Raw genomic sequence first — 18486 nt, 5'->3', positions numbered from 1 at the left:
GCCACAGGTTGGAGCGCAGCAAAAGGCTATTACAGCCCGTGTTTCATCCACACTTTATACCCGCTACAAAGAACACAAATTCACATCTTTGCAGAGAGGAGCCCTGGGTTATGGATCATGAAGCTTTATTTCCTTCAGTTGATAAGACATGGCCAGCAAGTACTAGGCCAGAAATGGACTTCTGGTTTTTTTTTACAAGCTAGGAGTGGTGCTAGTTGTGGAGTGACGAGTCAGTCGCAGTAGCCCTCCAGGTGGTAAATGCTGCATGGCTTATGGCAGCACTGCTCCACGATGCCTCTCTTCACCTTGAGCTCTTTGCGGCCAGACAGAGCCCTCCACAGCCGCTGCTCCTGTCTGGCCCTTTTAGACAGGAACCCTTTGAAGTAGAGAAAGTTTCCATAGCACCGTGTTAAGTCCTGCTGCTGCTGCTGCAGTGCAAACCTCCAGTCCCTCAAACTACCATTTAAACGGTTCACACTTTAATGGAGACTTAATGGCTAGGTAATCTGATCTCCTCAATCCATTTAGTCTTGTTAGTCTCTACTTCAAGAGGAGATATGATGGAGCTCCAACGGAGGAATATCATAGCTTACAGCCCTGAAGTTAACGTCAGAACATCAATAGAATATTTAAGGCAGAAGATTTAAATAATGTGTTTTGGGAATAATGTAATGAGGAATTTGCACATCTTGTAAGGTTTGTGGTCATTGGTTTTGTCACATCATAGATAACAATATTACACCAAAAGCCTGGCCACGCCAGAGACTGGCTTTGCACACTAATGATGGCTCGGTCAAACATAGATTTAGTTTCCAGCATGTTGTCTCTAAACATTTTTCCTCCAGCCTTGGATCCAAATTGGCATTCTCATTAGACTGAGTCTGAACTTTGAACATGGTGGGTAGTGGCTGCAGAGACACAAAGCTAGCCTGGCATGTCCAAGGCAATGTCTGAACTCCTACCATCAAAGAGGACAATTAGAATTTATTTTATACAACTCATTGTAGACCAGGTCAAACAAGGAAAGTAAAAAGTGTTCCCAAAGTTAACATGGTCTTACCGAGCAGATGCTCCAGATCCCGCTTGTGGGCTCGGTGTGGACCGGAGAAAAAGCCCCGTTCTCCACATACGAAGTACAGGGTATCCACCAGGTGGGAGCCACACAGGTGTTGGGCGGGGGTGGAGGTCACCCCAGGGGAGTAGAGCGCCAGCAGTAACAGCATGGACGCTGCACATGGTACCCTTGCCATAGGAGGCAGACCTCTTGGACAAAACACATAAAGAAAAGATCACATTTTTATTATGCTGGGTTTGAAATACAAACAGAAGAACTGAATCCATCTATCAATACTTAATACCTTCAGGCCAGATGGTTGAAAGCTAGAGGATGAAGTGCTGTTCAAATTTGATCAGACCTTTCTCGATGACACAAGCATTACAAGACCACTTTCTTTTAATAACTTTTGATACAGATATTTTGCGATGTTCCTGTGAAATTCCACCAGATAGCTCCAGGCTTTGAGTGTATATACCTCAGAGACGAGACTGAAGGCACGCAGCAATACCCCAACTCAAAATAAGGGCTTTGAAGTGAGCAGAAAACTGAACAATTCATTATTTCATTGGAAATCAAAGGCCGGGGATGAAAAGCTGCGGTGAAACAAGGTCTGCAGAAAAGTCATTGGATGATATTTGACTCAAATCTCTAAATCTGAAAAATTAGCATGAGCCTGAGCGGGCAAAGTCAAAGATTAAGAAAAGTGATGAGTGCAAAAATTCCATCTTGATGACCCAGGTTGGCATCAAGCTGTTATTTACTGGGGTGATTTGGTAATTATACCTCCGAATTCCTGAAAGAACTGGGTAGTTAAAATTAACTCCAAGACTGTATGCTATCTTTCTGATGTTGGACATTTCATGGTTCATGTTTATAAACAGCGTTTTAGACATCAGCCGTCTAAGGTTATGTTCATAATGAAGTAAACAGAAAATTTATTTTGTTTCGATTCCTTTTATCCCCACGGGGAGTCTTATTTTATCAAAGCACCATCTATTACAAGCTAGAAAGACTGCTGCCCCAACATCATCACTGTGGATACAGTCAGTGTATCCTCAAGGTCAGCTCACACCTTGCCCTCCAGCTTAGCAGCTATAATACTCAAGAGTAGGAATGATCTGTCCAAGAGTACAGATTTGTCATTAATGTTATTAGTCAAATCCCATTTGTGATGGATACTCTCCTGAGTTGGAAGTTCACCTCCTGTTTCAAGGTGAAAAACATATTTAGCAGTCATTTGGAAACTATATAGACCTTTTGTGGACATCTTATAGTGTACTGCAGATTATTGGATTGAAAATGAATCATTTTAACAGTGTCTTTAACAATGCACCTGTGCCAGGCATTACAGCATTGGCAGAGCGCTCTATCTGGCCCGCCACTCCTCTATCCCTCTTGGCAGTAGACCAGGCTCCTTGGCACGGTAGATTGGTTGAATTATAGATCCTGCCTGTGCTACTCTTTACTTTCATCCCTGGTTATTATGTACATCAATTTTAAAAGTTGAAATCTTGAGGGAATACAGAGAAACTTGCTTACCTGTGTTTGAGGCCTGAGTGCAGCAGAGCAGCTGGTAGTTACAAATGAAAAGGGCCGAGGCCTACAGGACTATAAAGGTACAGAGAACATCTCCACCTGGCTACCTTTCCCCTTTATAACTCTCCACCTCCACCTGGCCTTTGCCAGCCTCAGCGGAAAACGCTAAGGTCCTCTCATTAACACCCTGACCTGTAAGCATGTTGATCTGCTCTTGAGTGGCACTAAGTCATTTAACTGAGTGTGGACCAGCAGCAGAGTTTGGATAAAGTTGAGAAGTTCAGTCACCCTCAGAGATACCCTATTTAACCCCTGCTGTGTGGTGGCCTGAGTTGCACCGCTTATACGCTGAAAGACAAACACCATATGTCACATTTTGATCACACAGTGTAGATTAGCGGACTTTGAGGCTTGCTGGTGACAGCTAGTGGTGGGTTTAAGGTAGAGCTGTGTGCATGACTCATGAGAATTAAGTTATTTATTACAGTCTACCTCTATATTACAAATCCAAAAATCAACTCTGACAATAAGTTAGAAATGTTATTAAATAGAATAATAAAAACATGCAGTCTAAATTTCACCCTAGAATAAAAAATTACATATTTCTCCTCTTAGTCTAGATTGTTTTGGTGTGAGTTGCAGAGTATTGGCGATAGTCGCCGTAAAGATGTCTGCCTTCTCTCAAATATAATGTAACCAGATGGCACTTGGTTAGTGGTGCTCAAAGCACCGAAAATACACATTTGAAGAACTCAACAGCAATGTCTCTTTCCAGAAATCATAACCCAGTCACTCAAGATAATCCACAGACCTTGTTGTGAGAATTTTCATTTAGAAACTATTTTCTTTCTACTGAACTAAACCCACCAACCATATCACCACAAAGAAGGAAGCATGCATCTACTGCTAGCTCATCTGGAACTTCTGAGCTAGCTAACGTTACAACTCAACCAAGGAGTACGCCATTAATGTTTACATCTCCGGCTGTCAAGAGCACAAGCCTCTCGTACTTTAGTAGATGCAGGCTTTCCTCTGCACGGTGATATGTTTGGTGTTGTGTAGTTTAGTAAAGAGAAAGTAGCTCCTACACGAAACTGTTCACAACAAGGTCTGTGGATTATCTTGAGTTACTGGGTCATGATTTCTGGAAAGAGACATTGCTGTTGAGTTTTTCAAATGCTTTTTTTTGGCACTCTAAGCACCACAAACTGAGTAACATCTAGTTCCATTATATCAAAGAGGGGGCCGACATCTTTACGGCCAATATCTCCAACACTCAACAACTCACACCAAAACAGTCTGACAAATAGCACTACAGAGGAAAAATATCTTATTTTGATTTTGGGGTGAACTGTCCCTTTAAGTCAAACAAAATTCCACAAAAACATCATTCAGATTCATTTTGCGAGTTTTCACTTTCCTGGGATGCACTGAGTATGTATGTTGGTCATTTGTGCATGATGGGGCATTATTGTATTAATGTGGCAGTATGAACAGATAATGTGTGATGTGCCAGTACAAACTGGTTCGGTCCCCCTTAAAACAACAATCTAAAAAAACTACTGTGCTGCAAAATATATGAATGCAGTTCTTCTGAGATAAAGTTATTTACTTTTATCTTCTGTCGAAGGCTTGTTTTATTGCACAGGTTTTGACTCGTCTCCTGTCGTGTGCAGCAGCTGTTCTTTTTAATTGTAGTGTGCCTACAGTATCCGAGGGTGGGCCAATTTTAGATGAGAGGTGACACGCTGTATAATTTTATGTCAAATGACAACTCAATTGTCAGGCCTCTTAGGAACCAGCACAGCTCTGTACTATCACCTCTTTATGTCAGTGGTTTAATTCAGCTTTTAACATTTATAATTGATAGTAGGTACCGTTCTGTGGATGTTGTGTGTGATGTAATGTAATGCCTTGTAAAAGAGCATTTACACTATAGAGCACTGGAGACAAGAAAGGAGGACAATATCAATACTTACTGAACATATTGATATGAATAAGCTAGAGTCAGTGATGCCGAGGTACATTGATTTTCTTTTTTCTATTGATTTCCATTGTCCATTTTTTGCCTTATCAAAATTAGGACATAGACAGGACATAGCAGGAGCAGGAGTCATTTCTAAAAACGTGTCGCATTCCCCTTTTAGCTGTCATTGAATAAATGTATTCACCAGCTTGCTCACCTTGAAAAAGTCCACTGGTCAATAAATCCACATCCATTTCAATAAGTGAGACAGATTATTGTAATTATATGTAACCTGAAGAACTTTTAAAACAACACTCTTGAGATTGATAGAGGTATCATTTGTAATAGCCCCACCACCAACTCCCGAAGCTCTTGGATCATGCAAGTTTATTTGTGATATTCTTCATGTGACATATGCAGATTGAAAGTATAAATTAGTCTCAAACAGTCAGGCTTAGACATAACTGTGGGGGTCCCACAGGGGTCAGTATTAGGTCCCAAACTGTTTATTTTGTATATAAATGATATATGTATGGTATCCAGAAAAGTACAATTTGTTTTATTCGCAGACGACACCAATGCTTTTTGTTCTCGGGAAAATCTGCAGTAGCTTTTGGAGGAAGTCACAACAGAAATGAGAAAATTAAAACAATGGTTGAGCATAAATAAATTGTCTTTAATTTGAACAAAACTAAATGTATGTCGTTTGGAAACCGCAGTAAAGACACAGAGGTACAGATGATTGATAATGTCAATGTGGAAAGAGTCTATGAAGCTAAATTTCTGGTTGTGGATTTCAGATGGCAGAATCTGCTGGAAACCTCAGATCACTTATGTAAGAACAAAGCTGGCAAAGAGCATTGCAGTTCTGGGGAAAACAAAACACGTACTGGACCGTAAATCACTGAACATTCTGTATTCATCGCTTGTACTACCTTATTTGACTTACTGTGTCTGGGGCAACACTTACAAAAGCAACTTACAACCATTATACATCCTTCAAAAGAGCAATCAGGACAGGAGACAATGTGGGGTACAGAGAAAACACGAACACACTTTTTTGATCTGGTCAAATTTAAAATTGCAATAATCATGTTTAAAGTGAGAATCTACAATCGGGCAAAAGGTGTTTTTTGACAATTTAAAAAAAAATGTGTTCGTACAACTAAGAAGAGTCTGTATTTCAGTATGCAGGGTGGACGTGTGAAATGGGCTGCGTGATGATTTGAAACAGATACATAGATGAGGAAAGGGAGTGTTAGGGGAGTGCATATTTATTTTGTAACACTGTGTGGTACTTTGACTGTAATTAAACTGGGTTTATTACTTATTATTTAATTGGGTGGTAAATAGACAGGGGAAATGTATGTTAGTTGTAAATAAATTTGGGAATAAGAGTTAGAAGAAGAAATGTAAGGAAGGGCTAGGGACACATAAGTTTTATTTCTACCTACTCCTTTTCGGAGACTGTTATCTTTGTCTTGTTTGGTTTTTTATTATGTTTTTTTGGTTCCAAATAAAGTCATTCATTCATATATTTGTATGCTGCTGTTTTTGTCCTGTCTTTGTATTGCAAGGATTGTATTGTATCTCATAGACTGGGCAGCTTTATTATACAACTAAATATTGCAGTTTGCTGCTGGTTGTATCCTCTCTATATATTTTTCATTGGAAGCTGTCCACTAACAACAAACATGCTCTACAAATTTCTTTTACAGAAATGCCAGCAGGGGTTTACATGCTTTTAGAAAGAGATGTTAAAAAATCACAATTCTGCTGTGTTTCACACAGTGGAGTGTACATACCCTTTGAAAGCCTGAAAATGCAATATACTGATACATCCTGATCTTACCGAGATTAATTTGCAATCCAGTCTAAACATTACAGATGTAATAATGCAATATGAACAGCAATTTAAATGTTACAGTCATGTAAAGACAGCTCCCACTGGTATTAGTACTTCTGGATAATGTCACTTGTTAATACAGAGCTCATGCTGGTGTTTTGATCCTGTAGATGCACTGTTTGATCAAAGATCTGGTTTTTGTGTGTGTTGTTTTTAGTCAAAAGGAGCTTCACACTGCTTCCCCCCGAATGGATGACACAGGGAGTCAAGCCCCATGATTTTATGGAAATTACAACAACCTTAAAGATGTTAATTTGTTATCTGATGTGTGTTAACGTATTAGTACCAGGGGGCTTTGCAGAGCCAACATACAGTCAAAACACCCACTTCGAATGTTATTGAATGGGTGCCATCAGCTGTTATCAGCCTCAGAAATGGGTTAGAAGACAGGAAACCTCCAAAACGTTTTAGTTATAGAAACGTTGACATACATTTTGAAGGTCAAAGAGAATACATTTAGAAAGAGCTGGGAAACATTTTAACATCTACATGAGAAATGATACCAATGCCTATCTACAGCTATAAATATTTAAACATTTCCACACAACCAATCATTGCAACTGTACTTTTTATTTTATTTTATATCTGTATTGTATTTTGATTGTTTATTTTATTGTATTATTTATGTGTTGATGTTGTTGCGCTGGTCTATTTATATCTCTGTGAAAACTCAAGGAAAATTGAAGTGAGAAAGACATCCTTTTGGCCTGCTATATCTACTAGCGGGTGCAGAAGTTGGCTATCACCCCATTAAATGGTCATATTTGTTGTTGGGTGACCTCGAGTGGGCGTAGTAATTTTGATGGGGGGAAAAGGAAGTCAGGTGAGGTAGTAGGAGCAAAACGGGAGGTCTTGTTGTGGGATGGGTCAAACACACAAAGGACCTTCATCCAGGAGACTGCTGTTTGTAACCTGTGTGACACCACAAGTTTAAAACCATCCAAATTATGAATTCTAATATATTATTTTCATGGCCTAGGAAAGTTCAATCAATATTTGTGAACATGAGCTACTCTCTTAAAGCCAGAAACCAGAAAAGAAGTCTCAGACTTTTGGTCCTCAAGTAAAAAGTCTGGAGCTGCTCCACAGACAATGAATGGGAGACTGATTTTTTGGACCCACAGTATGTTTGTTTTCTTTTTCATACCCAAATGAGCTTTATTCTATTGTAGTGTTCTGAGTTTGGAAACAGAAAGTGTACCCATATACTCAGAACATTCCCCTGGGTGCTCTCAGTGTCATCTCTAACATCTTTCCCAGTAGCGCCGCTGCACATGACATCATACATCGATGTGCTTTCCAGATGGAGGGCAGGGACTACCAACGCTGCACAAATGCCTATGATTTGTGCTGTTTACAGCTGTTTCAAGTGATCAAATTGGGAAAAACAAGAGCCACTTTAAGTCCTGAAAATAATAGGACATTAGAGGGAGAAGTTAAAATAAAAAAAAAAGTCACGGAGAAACAGTTGTAGGTATGGATCAAAATCCTCCATCTTTAGCCTGGAGGAGTAGAGTAGACTAATTTCAAATGTAAATCATGCTTCACGTTGGATGCAATTACAATGTGCTGTGACAACTTCTATGTGTTCTTAGCCACCCATCCATCCATTTTCATCCGGGGCCAGGTCGCAGGGGCAGCAGGCCAAGCAAAGCCCCCCTGCATCCCTCTCCCCAGCAACGCTTTCAAGTTCCTCCTGGGGGACCCCAAGGCATTCCCAGGCCAGATGAGATATGTAATCCCTCCAGCGTGTTCTGGGTCTGCCCCGGGGCCTCTTACCGGTGGGACGTGCCTGGAACACCTCCAGCGGGTGGCGCCCAGGAGTCATCCTGATCGGATGCCCGAACCACCTCAGCTGACCCCTTTCGACGTGAAGTAGCAGCGGCTCTACTCCGAGCATAGGTGAGGTTTTTAGCCATGACCCAGATTTTAACAGCGTTTCATCAGACCCTTTGGAAGCAGTTGATGAAGAAGTTAGAAAATAGTAGCTTAAGTTAGCTAATGTTACCTAGTATCGTTAACCAAACAGCAGTGTATTCATGTACACAGTTTAAATACAAACGACAGTTATACTCAAGCACTTTCTCACCCAGCCAAAATCAGGCTAGTAGTCCTTTCATTCGTGGATCCAACTGTGCACAAAATAGTTATAGTCCACTTGACTCTTGTATGCTTTCATCTGCTCACCGTGTAATGTTAGTAACGTATGGAGGTCTGGGGTTCATGGCAATTTATAGCAAAGATCGTGTTCACACCGGGCAAATTGGTCAAGTTGTGGAGAAAATAAATCAGTATCTTAATTTTCTTCATTTTGTGTGGATTGCATTCAACTTGAGTTTCCTATCTTCTAATGATACCAGCTGCCTGCAGGTTCATTCAGCCCTTTTATGTAGTCACTTTTCTCTATATCCAATTCACACAGTATATGGATTTTTCACCTTCTGCCCTCCGTCTGAATTTTTCACGTCAGAGGAGTCATGTGATTGCAAATCAGCTATTCATTGTCTATAGATCAGCTGGAGATTTTATACCCTATGACAACACAAATTTAAGTTTTAGTACCCTAGCTTTTGGATTTGGGAGAGACTTGTTCATGTTTACAATAATTTTTGGACTGTCTTGGACCATAGGAATGTAAGACATGTAAGAATTTTGAAAATGGGCTTTTTTTTTCTAACTGACATACGTTAGTTCATCATGTTACGTGACAAAGTTCTTATTTTAACGCAAGCCATGATATCTTTTTTAAACCTAAGAGAATTGAAAGTGGACTTCATGAAACGGACAACTTTGAACATGCATTTAATGTGGTGATAACGGCCTTTTGAACCTACAGTACTTGTACACGTATCAGGGACCTTCTAACCCTTATCTGTGAGGCTGATAACCACTGAGAACGCCCATTTGATCCAGTGATAACATTCTGAGTGGGTGGTAATAGGAGGTATACAGTAAAACAAGATGAATCAACTCAAAGGTTTAGTCTGATGTAATAAATTTAACTGTAAATCTCCTTTTACAGTAAACCTACATTTACACTCTGGTCATGCATTGGTCACCCCTGGGTGCTGATTTAATCACTGGCCTCTCAGTATATTCTATATGTGGTAATTTGATGCAGAAAAAAAGCCAGAAAACCAGAGTGAAAGGTTTTTCATGTGGAAATTTCCCCCAGCATTGTCAGAGACTAATTAACCCCAAGTTCAACTTGTTGTTGATTTATTTTCCACAAGGGAAACAGAAGCTGTTTCTAATGAGTTGACAGTAAAAATCTTGTAACTTTTTAGTGTTTCTGATGTATAATAATATTTTATCAAGCTGACGTGATCAAATACTCTTTTAATATACAAGACAAAGAACATCATATTAGGATCCATGTGTGTTAAAGCAGCTTTTTGGGCACTCCCAAAAATGATCTGATGTTAACGTCCCCCAAATGACAAGTTTTAGCTAAATGACAGGAGGAGGGAGGACAGGTCTTTCAAAACCTTGCAAATGAAAGGAGGGTCTTTGGAGGAATGATAAAAGGGAGAGGAAGAAAGACATCCAGAACCTTGGCACTGCGATTTGAGAAGGTGTTAAAATGTAGAACCAGGAAAGGTCCAACTTTGCCACGCTTTGAAACTCGTTCCTCCAGGGAACAGAGCACAGCGGCAAGAGCTGCAAACAACAGGCACATCCTTCTCGCCCCGGTCACATGGCTGCTTCAAACACGCACATCAAATAGCAGAGGACTGGCAGACGCCCTAGACATGCAGAGACAGACAGAAGTTGGGTGGAAAGTCGGCTGGGTCCCTAAGGTGGGAGTTGCGTAACTCGTCTTCTCTTCTACTGCGTTTGAGGAGATAAAAGGGAGTGAGGAGTTCAGCCCAGTGAGATGTTGTTAATCTGCTCTGATAGAGAGCCTTTTTACTCCCATAATTATCCCCGACTTTCTGAGGATGGAAACTGAAGAGACTTAGAACATCAAAAAAAAAAAAAAAAGAAAAAAAAAAAGAAAAAAGAAGATCGTTGACTTACGCAGCAGACAACAGAAACAGCTTGGATCATTATGTTTTTATGTGAGAGTTTGAACCATAAGAAGGCAGAAGTAATGAGACAGATTTCCATAAGTCAACTTTGAGAACTGGATACTGATACAAAGGCTCCATGAAGATTCATCTGTGCTTAGAGGGAAGCAAATCTTTGAATACCGAACGACTGCCATTAAAAATGGGGAGGAGAAGAGGAAGCATAAAAAAAGTGTAAAAAAAACAACTTTTTTGAATCTTTGGCAAGGGCAAACAGTTTGGATTTTGGCAGGTCAAGCAGCCCTGTCATATGCAAACATAGTGTCATGCATGTGTGCGCATACTCACAAAAGACAGACTGGGCACAGCCGCCTGTTCCAGACACTGCCCTCCGTGTGTGTCACGGCCTGCTGGCTCAAATCCATGACAGAACGCCACAGAGTTTCAGAAATCGTTGCTGTGTCTGTGAGTGTGAGACTGTGAGTGTGTGAGACTGTGTGTGTGTGAGAGACTGTGAGTGAGAGGGAGAGGGCTGCCCTGGTGCATGCACTCTCCTGTCCTGCCAGTGACAGTCGCTAATCCAGTACTAACCTCTGTCATGACCTACTTTGCTGAGCCACCTCTGTCTGGACCCTCACAGAACACACACACAGTAATAACGAATAAAATGAATAAAATCTTGTAATTCCAGACATTTTTTAAAGCTGTACTTAACTCATAGTGAACACACACGCATGCACGACACACAGAGAGACATTCGAGCAGATTAGAATTAGAAGTTGACAGGTTGGGTTGGGGAACAGAGCTTGGTAAGAGCACGGTTTGACAGCTGAGAAAATGACTACATGTTATAAATGTGACAAGTCCCCAAGAGAGAGGTGAGGCAGGACAGAATGATGGCCAGTTTGATTTTCAGGCCAGAAAATAGATTTCTATTTAAACCCTCATGTGACCGGCCTTTTCAAGTTGAGCTCAGCGCGAGACAAGAGAATTTAATTTAGAACTGGCATTTTTCTAGTTTGCGTGAGGCGTCCTTTAGTTTGATGGATTGATATGAGAGCGCCTTGCCTCCGTCTCTGAGGGGATTTTTTTTTTCACACTACATCTGAAGGGAGAAGGATGTTGTGTCTCTTTGTATTGCCACCACCCCAGCTGGGTATTATAACCCTTCGATGCGCCAATAAGAAGTGGGATCATCTTGAAATGTGCCTGATCGCTTACATTTCTCATTGGAAGAGGGTGTTGATTCACTTTAGCTTGGGATGACGTGATGCAGTCTTTGTCTTGTTGATGCTGACAGCGATCGAAATAAGTCCTAAGACTGCATCCATTTTAAGATTTAAGAGACTGCAGCCATGCCAGTGACGCTTTACATACACTGTATGCAGACTACGAGTGACAAAGCAACAGGTTATAAGTAATATTAAATAGAAGCCGGTGACATGAAGCTATGAACTGATGCCCATCACTTGTTGCCGCCATAGTTGTATTTAGAACTGGATACAGCATTGGAGGTGGGGTCCTGTTCATTCCCGTGGAAGTTGCTCAGTCGCACATTGAGCAAAAAAACTTCTGTGCTCAAAAACTGTTCAACTGCTGTGTATAAAAATTATCTGGATGATCGGCACTGCTTCCGCACTGCATGGCCCATAGAGTAGGTGCACTAGAGACGTACGACGGCTGAGCAGCCTGGTTCAGTGCTATGCTACCTTACATGGGGACAAAATCATTTAAATGTACAGCTTTACTTGAATATCCAAATGTTATCTTTACTATATAATGACGAAAACTCTGTCTGTGTGTCTGTTCCACGTTTTTCTCCTCACTGACTTGGTCAATCCATGTGAAATTTGGCACAGTGGTAGAGGGTCATGGGAGGATGCGAATGAAGCAATATTACATCAATTGGCCAAAGGGGGGCGCTATAGCAACCGATTGAAATGGTAAACTTTGAATGGGCATATCTCATGCCCCGTACGTTGTAGAGACATGAAACTTTGCACAGAGATGCCTCTCCTCATGAGGAACAAATTTGCCTCAAGAACCCATAACTTCCGGTGAAATTTTGAATTTTTTGAAAAACACTTAAAATTGATCTCTTCCTAGGAAGTTTGACCGATCTGCATGAAACTCGGTGAACATAATCTAGGGACCAATATCTAAAGTTCCCTCTTGGCAAAAGTTGGAAAACTTACTAAAACTGAGCTTCTATAAAGCAATGAATATTGCGGAGGGCGTGGCTCATCACATAAAGGTGTATAACATCTCAAGGGTTTCACCGATCACCACGCAACTTTGTGGGCATATGACCACACATAATCTGAGGGGACCCCTCCATTGTTGACCCCATCAAACAAAATGGGGGCGCTAGAGAGCTAATTTCTTATCTAGGCCTAACCACCATATCGATTTTTACTAAACTTAGTAGATATGTAGAACAGGATGCCTCAAGGTGACTGGAGAAATTTAACTCTAATTGGCAACTGGGTGGCGCTATAACAACATAGAAATGCTTAAAAATGGCTAAAATGCGACAGATTGCTGTGGCTCCCCCTGTGGCAGAATGTTTGGGGTTTTTTTTCTAATTTTTGGTATGACTAAGTCATGGTATGGTATGCTGTACATAATAATAATCACGGAAACTGTCAGTGCATCATTCTGTCAGTCAGTCATGTCTGTCCCACGTTTTTCTACTCACTGACGTGGTCAATCTCTGTGAAACTGCACATAGACATTGGGGATTGGCATAGGTAGAAGGTGACAAAGCTACCAATGGATATGGACTAGTCAAACCAAATTGATCAAATCCAGATATTGAAATGAATCACTTCACGGGGGTTTTGATGCTCAAAAACATTTAGTCACTGATCTACATACTCTTTCGCCATATACGTCAATGGGAAAAAGTCCATGGCATCCTGTGATGGTGTAATGACACTGTTTGGCCACTACAAAAATTGACTTCAGAGCATGGCGTGCCTCCTGGGGGCCTGGCTGCTAGGGGTGGGCGGATCAATCCTAAAATATTGATACTCTTGATATTACGTTTTCATTTTGAAGATCAATCCTCGTGTCAGTAGGATCAATACCAAAAAAGGGATCTCTTTCTGTCTTCTATGTCGTACCTATTTGTATTTCAAGTGTAAAACTGTCAGTGCAAACAATGTTCCAATGTTTCACTTTCACCTGATGTCGGCAGTAGGACGATGGTAAGCTCTCCTCCCAGCCCTCCTGTTTACTACTGTGGGCTAAAGTGGACCCTTAATTGTACTATGAATCGAACCACGCATGTATCCGCGTGACCGTAGCTGAGCTCAGACACAAGAATTTTCTTTGTGACCAAATACAAACTTCTGATGATGTTGAGTTCCTTTGTTGGAAATAGACACACACAGGCCAAGGATGACATAACTTCGTCAATGAGTGCTTGACCAACATTTCAATGGCAACTCAGCAATAAGCAGGACACTGTGGCTTTGTTGCTTATAGTGTAAACAGGGCATTAGGCATTGTGGTGCTTTGAGCTAAATGCTAACATCCACATGCTAACATACTCACAGCATTAACTTGCTGATGTTTGGCAGACAATGTTTGCTAATTTCACCAACTTAGTTTGATGTGTTAGCATGCTAACTATGCTAATTAGCACTAAACACAAAGTACAGTTGGGGCAGATGGGAATGCCATTACTGTGCAGGTGTTAGGTATTGGACAAAATGAAATTTTGACCTGATGATGGTGCAGGAAGAAATGTTATGGGATCACCAAAGTGATAAAAATCCATCCTGAGGGGAACACGATTGTCTGAACCTAATTTTCAGCAGCACCCTCAATAATTTTTCATAATGGTGGCCAGATGGGGCCACTGAAAATCTTAGGGTGGCACACACAAACCTAAAGCCATGAGTTTCAGAATTTCTATTGAGCTGCTTTAGCATATGCGCTAAAAAACTACATCCATTTAAGAGTTGATACTGATATACTTTGGTTTCTTATTTTACAGTTTATGTTATCAATTATCTGATATACACGGTACAGTTAACAGTTTGAGCTCCCCAGCAATCCTCTTTTAATGTTTTACGTATTTGTATATGTTAGGTGATTCATATTATGCACACAAGAAGGGGCCAGCAATTAGGGTGGCCTTGGCCCCTCCTATGCTCCCCTTGGGGGCACTATTGCAAATTTCATTATGATTCCTCAAATCAGTATTGAGATATTTCAGTCCAGGTCAAGGTGGTCGACCGACTGATTAGCAGATATTGCCATCCGCCACGCTGTTAACATGACTAAAATAGCAGCATCTTTCCAAATGAGAGTATGGCAGAGGACTGCTGGTTATTCTGCTGTCAGCGTGTATAATAAGAAATAGTTTTTATTTTTATCACGAATCACATTGTAGTTGTGGTGTAGGATAGATGGAGTTCAATCTTAAGGATTATAACAAGGCTGTGCACAGCCACACATAAGGCATGATTATGTGTGTGTGTGTGTGTGTGTGTGTCAGTGCAAGTTTGCACCAATCGATACGGCTGGTATCACCCCCCTGAGTCTGCCTCCCCCTTGCTCTTAGAGATAAAGTAGAGAAAGCAGACCTACAGCCAGACATATGAGTAGGATTAACAACAGGCGCTTATTTGGGAGAAAGAAAAGAGGCCAGAGCTAAAGATAGAGGGATTTCAACACTTTTCATTATTTTGTCGAGAATGTGTAGAGCAGGTACTGTCAGGTAAAAGGTCAGAATCAATCAATCCAATGTTCTCTGTCAACCTGCCTCAAATTGCATATTGACTCGGTGTAAGGGTCTCCAAACAGGTGGATTAGATGCATGTTGACAACTTAAATGCTACAGTGAAGCTTTTCTTGAGAGGTATCTATATGCTGTTACTGGGTATCTCAGGGAGTTTGAGTTGATCTTACTAAGCCTGAGCTGTTCATCTCTCTCCTCCCTGTGCTATCTCTTCCTCTAAAACTTTCTCTCATGCATTGTGCGGGTGCATATGTGAGCGAGAGAGGCGCCGGTGGTTGTGGAGCAGAATGCCAAACATGTCCATGTTTGTGTGTACGGGCATGTATACCTGACACCTGAGACTTATCTCGATCTGTAACTGTCTGCTATCTGCAGGAGCTGTCAGCGCGATGTATATAAGTGGTGTGTAGTGTGCACAGTGAGGGGCTGTACTTGCTGTGCTGGCTTCCCCTGAATTCGCATATAGCATGTTGAACAGGAGGCACTACAGCTTTGATATGTTGATGAGAACCTTTTATGTTGTGTGTGTCTGAGAATGTGTGTGTGTCAGCGCATGTGTTTTACTCTTTTGCTCCAGAGGAGGAAAGAGATGCTTCAGATGTGTTGTCCTTTCATTCCAGAGTCCTCCTTTGAGGTAAGAGGATCCCATGGAAACTTAACATTTCATTGTGGCTTGCCGCAGATAAAGATTGAATTATCTGTGTTCTCCTTAAATCCCCATTCAATTTTTTTTAACAGGGATGAAAGATTTTGTCTGTGGCGCCCGAGGAGCTGTGTACCCCGCTGTTTGGTAATATCTGAAATTAATTCCTCCAAGCGTCCCAGTTGTGCCTAAACAATTCAAGGGCAGTGTTAGATCCACAAATTGAGAATTTACTGAAAGGCCTTTGTACCACAGCCAGTGATAGCGTTTTTTGTTAGGCATAATTCCATTTATCATTACTGTGTCCTAGCACAAACTGGTTTGTACTGCCCAAACAACAAACTATATGTGACGCTCAATCACAAGGGTTGTTACCCATTAATGGAAGTAGATTTAGGCCCAGCGTTAGAAAGAAAGAAAGGTTTAGATAATTCTCTGAAGTGAAAGCTGAGGACTCCCCTTTGAGTCGCCACAAAGACAAATTTCAAGGAACAGAAGGCAGGGTGGGAATGAAGAAAGGTGAAAACAGAAGACTCTGAGGTTTCTTGATACCGTGCATGAATACTTCATTCTTCAAGGTAAGGTGTGCTCCATAATTCAACAGTATCTGGACCTGAGATTCACACAATATTTCCACTATACACACACGTGCACATTCCACCTGTGCACTGTGGGTTTGGCCTTTGCCCCGGCCCAGTAGATGGCTACCTCGGGATGTGATTCCTTCTGAATGCAGATTCTGCATCATGGTCTTCATTTAATCTGAAAATATAACTAAATGTAGACATGGTTAATAGAGTTTGGCAGTTTTGCCTTTGGATGAGGTTAAAGGGCTTCCTTTCCAACTCTATATTATATTTGATGGGTCTCTGGTGATTAAGCCAATGGTTCCTTGCTGGGTTTGTAGAAGAAAAAGTTTTTAACACATCCGAATTCAAAGTGATGCAGTGTGACCTTTGGTATCCTTTAAAAAAAGTTGTCCAACACAAACAAAATCATTAGATAAACCTTCATCAATATTTGTTTAGTTTTTTCTTCTTTTTTTGCTCACTTGGGGGCAGCGCAACAAGCTGTAACATTGACATATTAACACTTTAAAAAAAAATTGGTATGGGAAACATGTTAGCAAGCAGGGGCTTATTTACACATCCACAAGACATGGGCAACATTAGCATTCGTTTGAAGTTGTGTTTGTGTCCAGCTGATGAATGTTAGTCCAATAATCAGCTCTGTTTCAGTGAGCTCCTGTGAAAAATATCTGACTCTTAAGCCACTAAACGCTCCACTATGTTCACAGGCTGGTTTCTAGCTTCGTCAGTCTAATGTTTGGTGCTGGTTAGATGCCGCACAGTGGGTTTATCAGTTTTTCTGAACTTGTCAGGAAGGCGCTGGTGACGTCACTGCTGCTCCTTTTGCTACTGTATGGTACGTTATTCAGAAACGTGTGGGAGCTTATCACCATACCCATTGTAAGCTTGTTGTTACCGGTGGTCAATCTTCTGTTAATGTAGCACCACGTTAGCTACCTAAGTAATGTTAGTGTCAAGATATTTTTGTCACACCTACATGTAGCACGTCATTTAAAAAAAAGTGCTGGAGAGCTTTTTTATGAAGTGCTAAAAAAAACAAAACGCTATATCGACACTGGCCCTTAAAGTGATACAAATACAGGAGTGACGAGCAGTACTACGGCCATACTTTCGAACGATTTGGTGTCATCACAAAATTGTGATGCCTTGATGTCACCTCACCACAGACAGTAGCCATGTTTCCATCAGCCTGTTTAGATGCGCATCTAGAAGTATCGCATTGGAAAATTATGATGGAAATGCCAAAATTCGAATTAAAATCCCCTGATTCGCACAAACTAAAATACGCTCGCTTTAGCCGGGTTTTGGTTGATTCGAAAAAATGTTGATTTGCAAAACGGGGGATGGAAACAGTTATGTTCAAATTAAGTCTGACGTAGCACACCTCTCTCCATGGTGATATCCACACTCCGGGTCGGGAAGGCGGTAATGCATTTACAAGCTGGTTGCCAACCGCCAGAAAACATAGAAGAAGAAGAATGCGAGACTTGTTTTGTTTCCGGTTCTGTGGAAAACTCGCGCGAGTTCGTAGTTTTCACTAAAGTCCGTACATTTAATGGAAACACACAGGATTCGTATTTCTTTTAATGCGCATTTCCCAATGATTCGAATCACTTTTGGATGGAAACATAGCTAGTATGGTTTGTAGCCCCTGCTGCGGGAGTGTGAGCTCCATGTCAGGGACAGGTGTGAGAGTCTTCCCGGCCACACAAAAACAGTCACACGGCTAACTGTTAGCATCACATGGGCAATGTTAATGTTACTAACAGGTTTAATGACAGAGTCGTTTCAATGTTGCTGTGAGTTTGTTGGGACTGTTAAAGGCTCAGTATTAGATGTTAGCCGCTGTTGCTGTGTTAGCTCATGCTATCCGGGCAGAAGTTGAACTGAGTGTTCACCGGAAGGGGAGCAGTTCCAGAGACAGCAACAACAGGAATATTGCTGATCCAGCGGGGAGTCAAGGTGGTCTAGGATCAGACCCCTGGCAAAAAAAAGATTGAATGGAGGTATAGTTTGACTGGAGATGTT

The 18486-nt window shown here is 41.2% G+C and overlaps 1 protein-coding gene across 1 annotated transcript; it reads right to left on the bottom strand.

Moving 5' to 3' along the window:
• Positions 1 to 230: 230 nt before the first annotated feature.
• On the bottom strand, positions 231 to 2765 carry insb (preproinsulin b). Its single transcript, XM_050042301.1, has 3 exons — positions 2597 to 2765; positions 1061 to 1263; positions 231 to 376 (listed from the first exon to the last, which is right to left on the bottom strand). Exons 2-3 carry the CDS (start codon positions 1248 to 1250, stop codon positions 231 to 233), a joined length of 336 nt encoding a protein of 111 aa, XP_049898258.1. The 5' UTR covers positions 1251 to 1263; positions 2597 to 2765.
• Positions 2766 to 18486: the final 15721 nt, after the last annotated feature.

The sequence above is a fragment of the Epinephelus moara genome, chromosome 4, assembly GCF_006386435.1.
Source record: "Epinephelus moara isolate mb chromosome 4, YSFRI_EMoa_1.0, whole genome shotgun sequence".
NCBI lineage: Eukaryota > Metazoa > Chordata > Actinopteri > Perciformes > Serranidae > Epinephelus > Epinephelus moara.
Note: the sequence above shows the minus strand (reverse complement) of the source record. Positions and strands in the feature narration are given on the sequence as shown.

What these genes read in the sequence shown, in the direction of transcription:
- insb (XM_050042301.1), bottom strand. Translation starts at nt 1,250, where the DNA reads ATGGCAAGGGTACCATGTGCAGCGTCCATGCTGTTACTGCTGGCGCTC. An exon ending in GGATCTGGAGCATCTGCTCG is followed by an intron (nt 377 to 1,060) that starts GTAAGACCATGT and finishes TCTACTTCAAAG; the next exon opens with GGTTCCTGTCTAAAAGGGCC.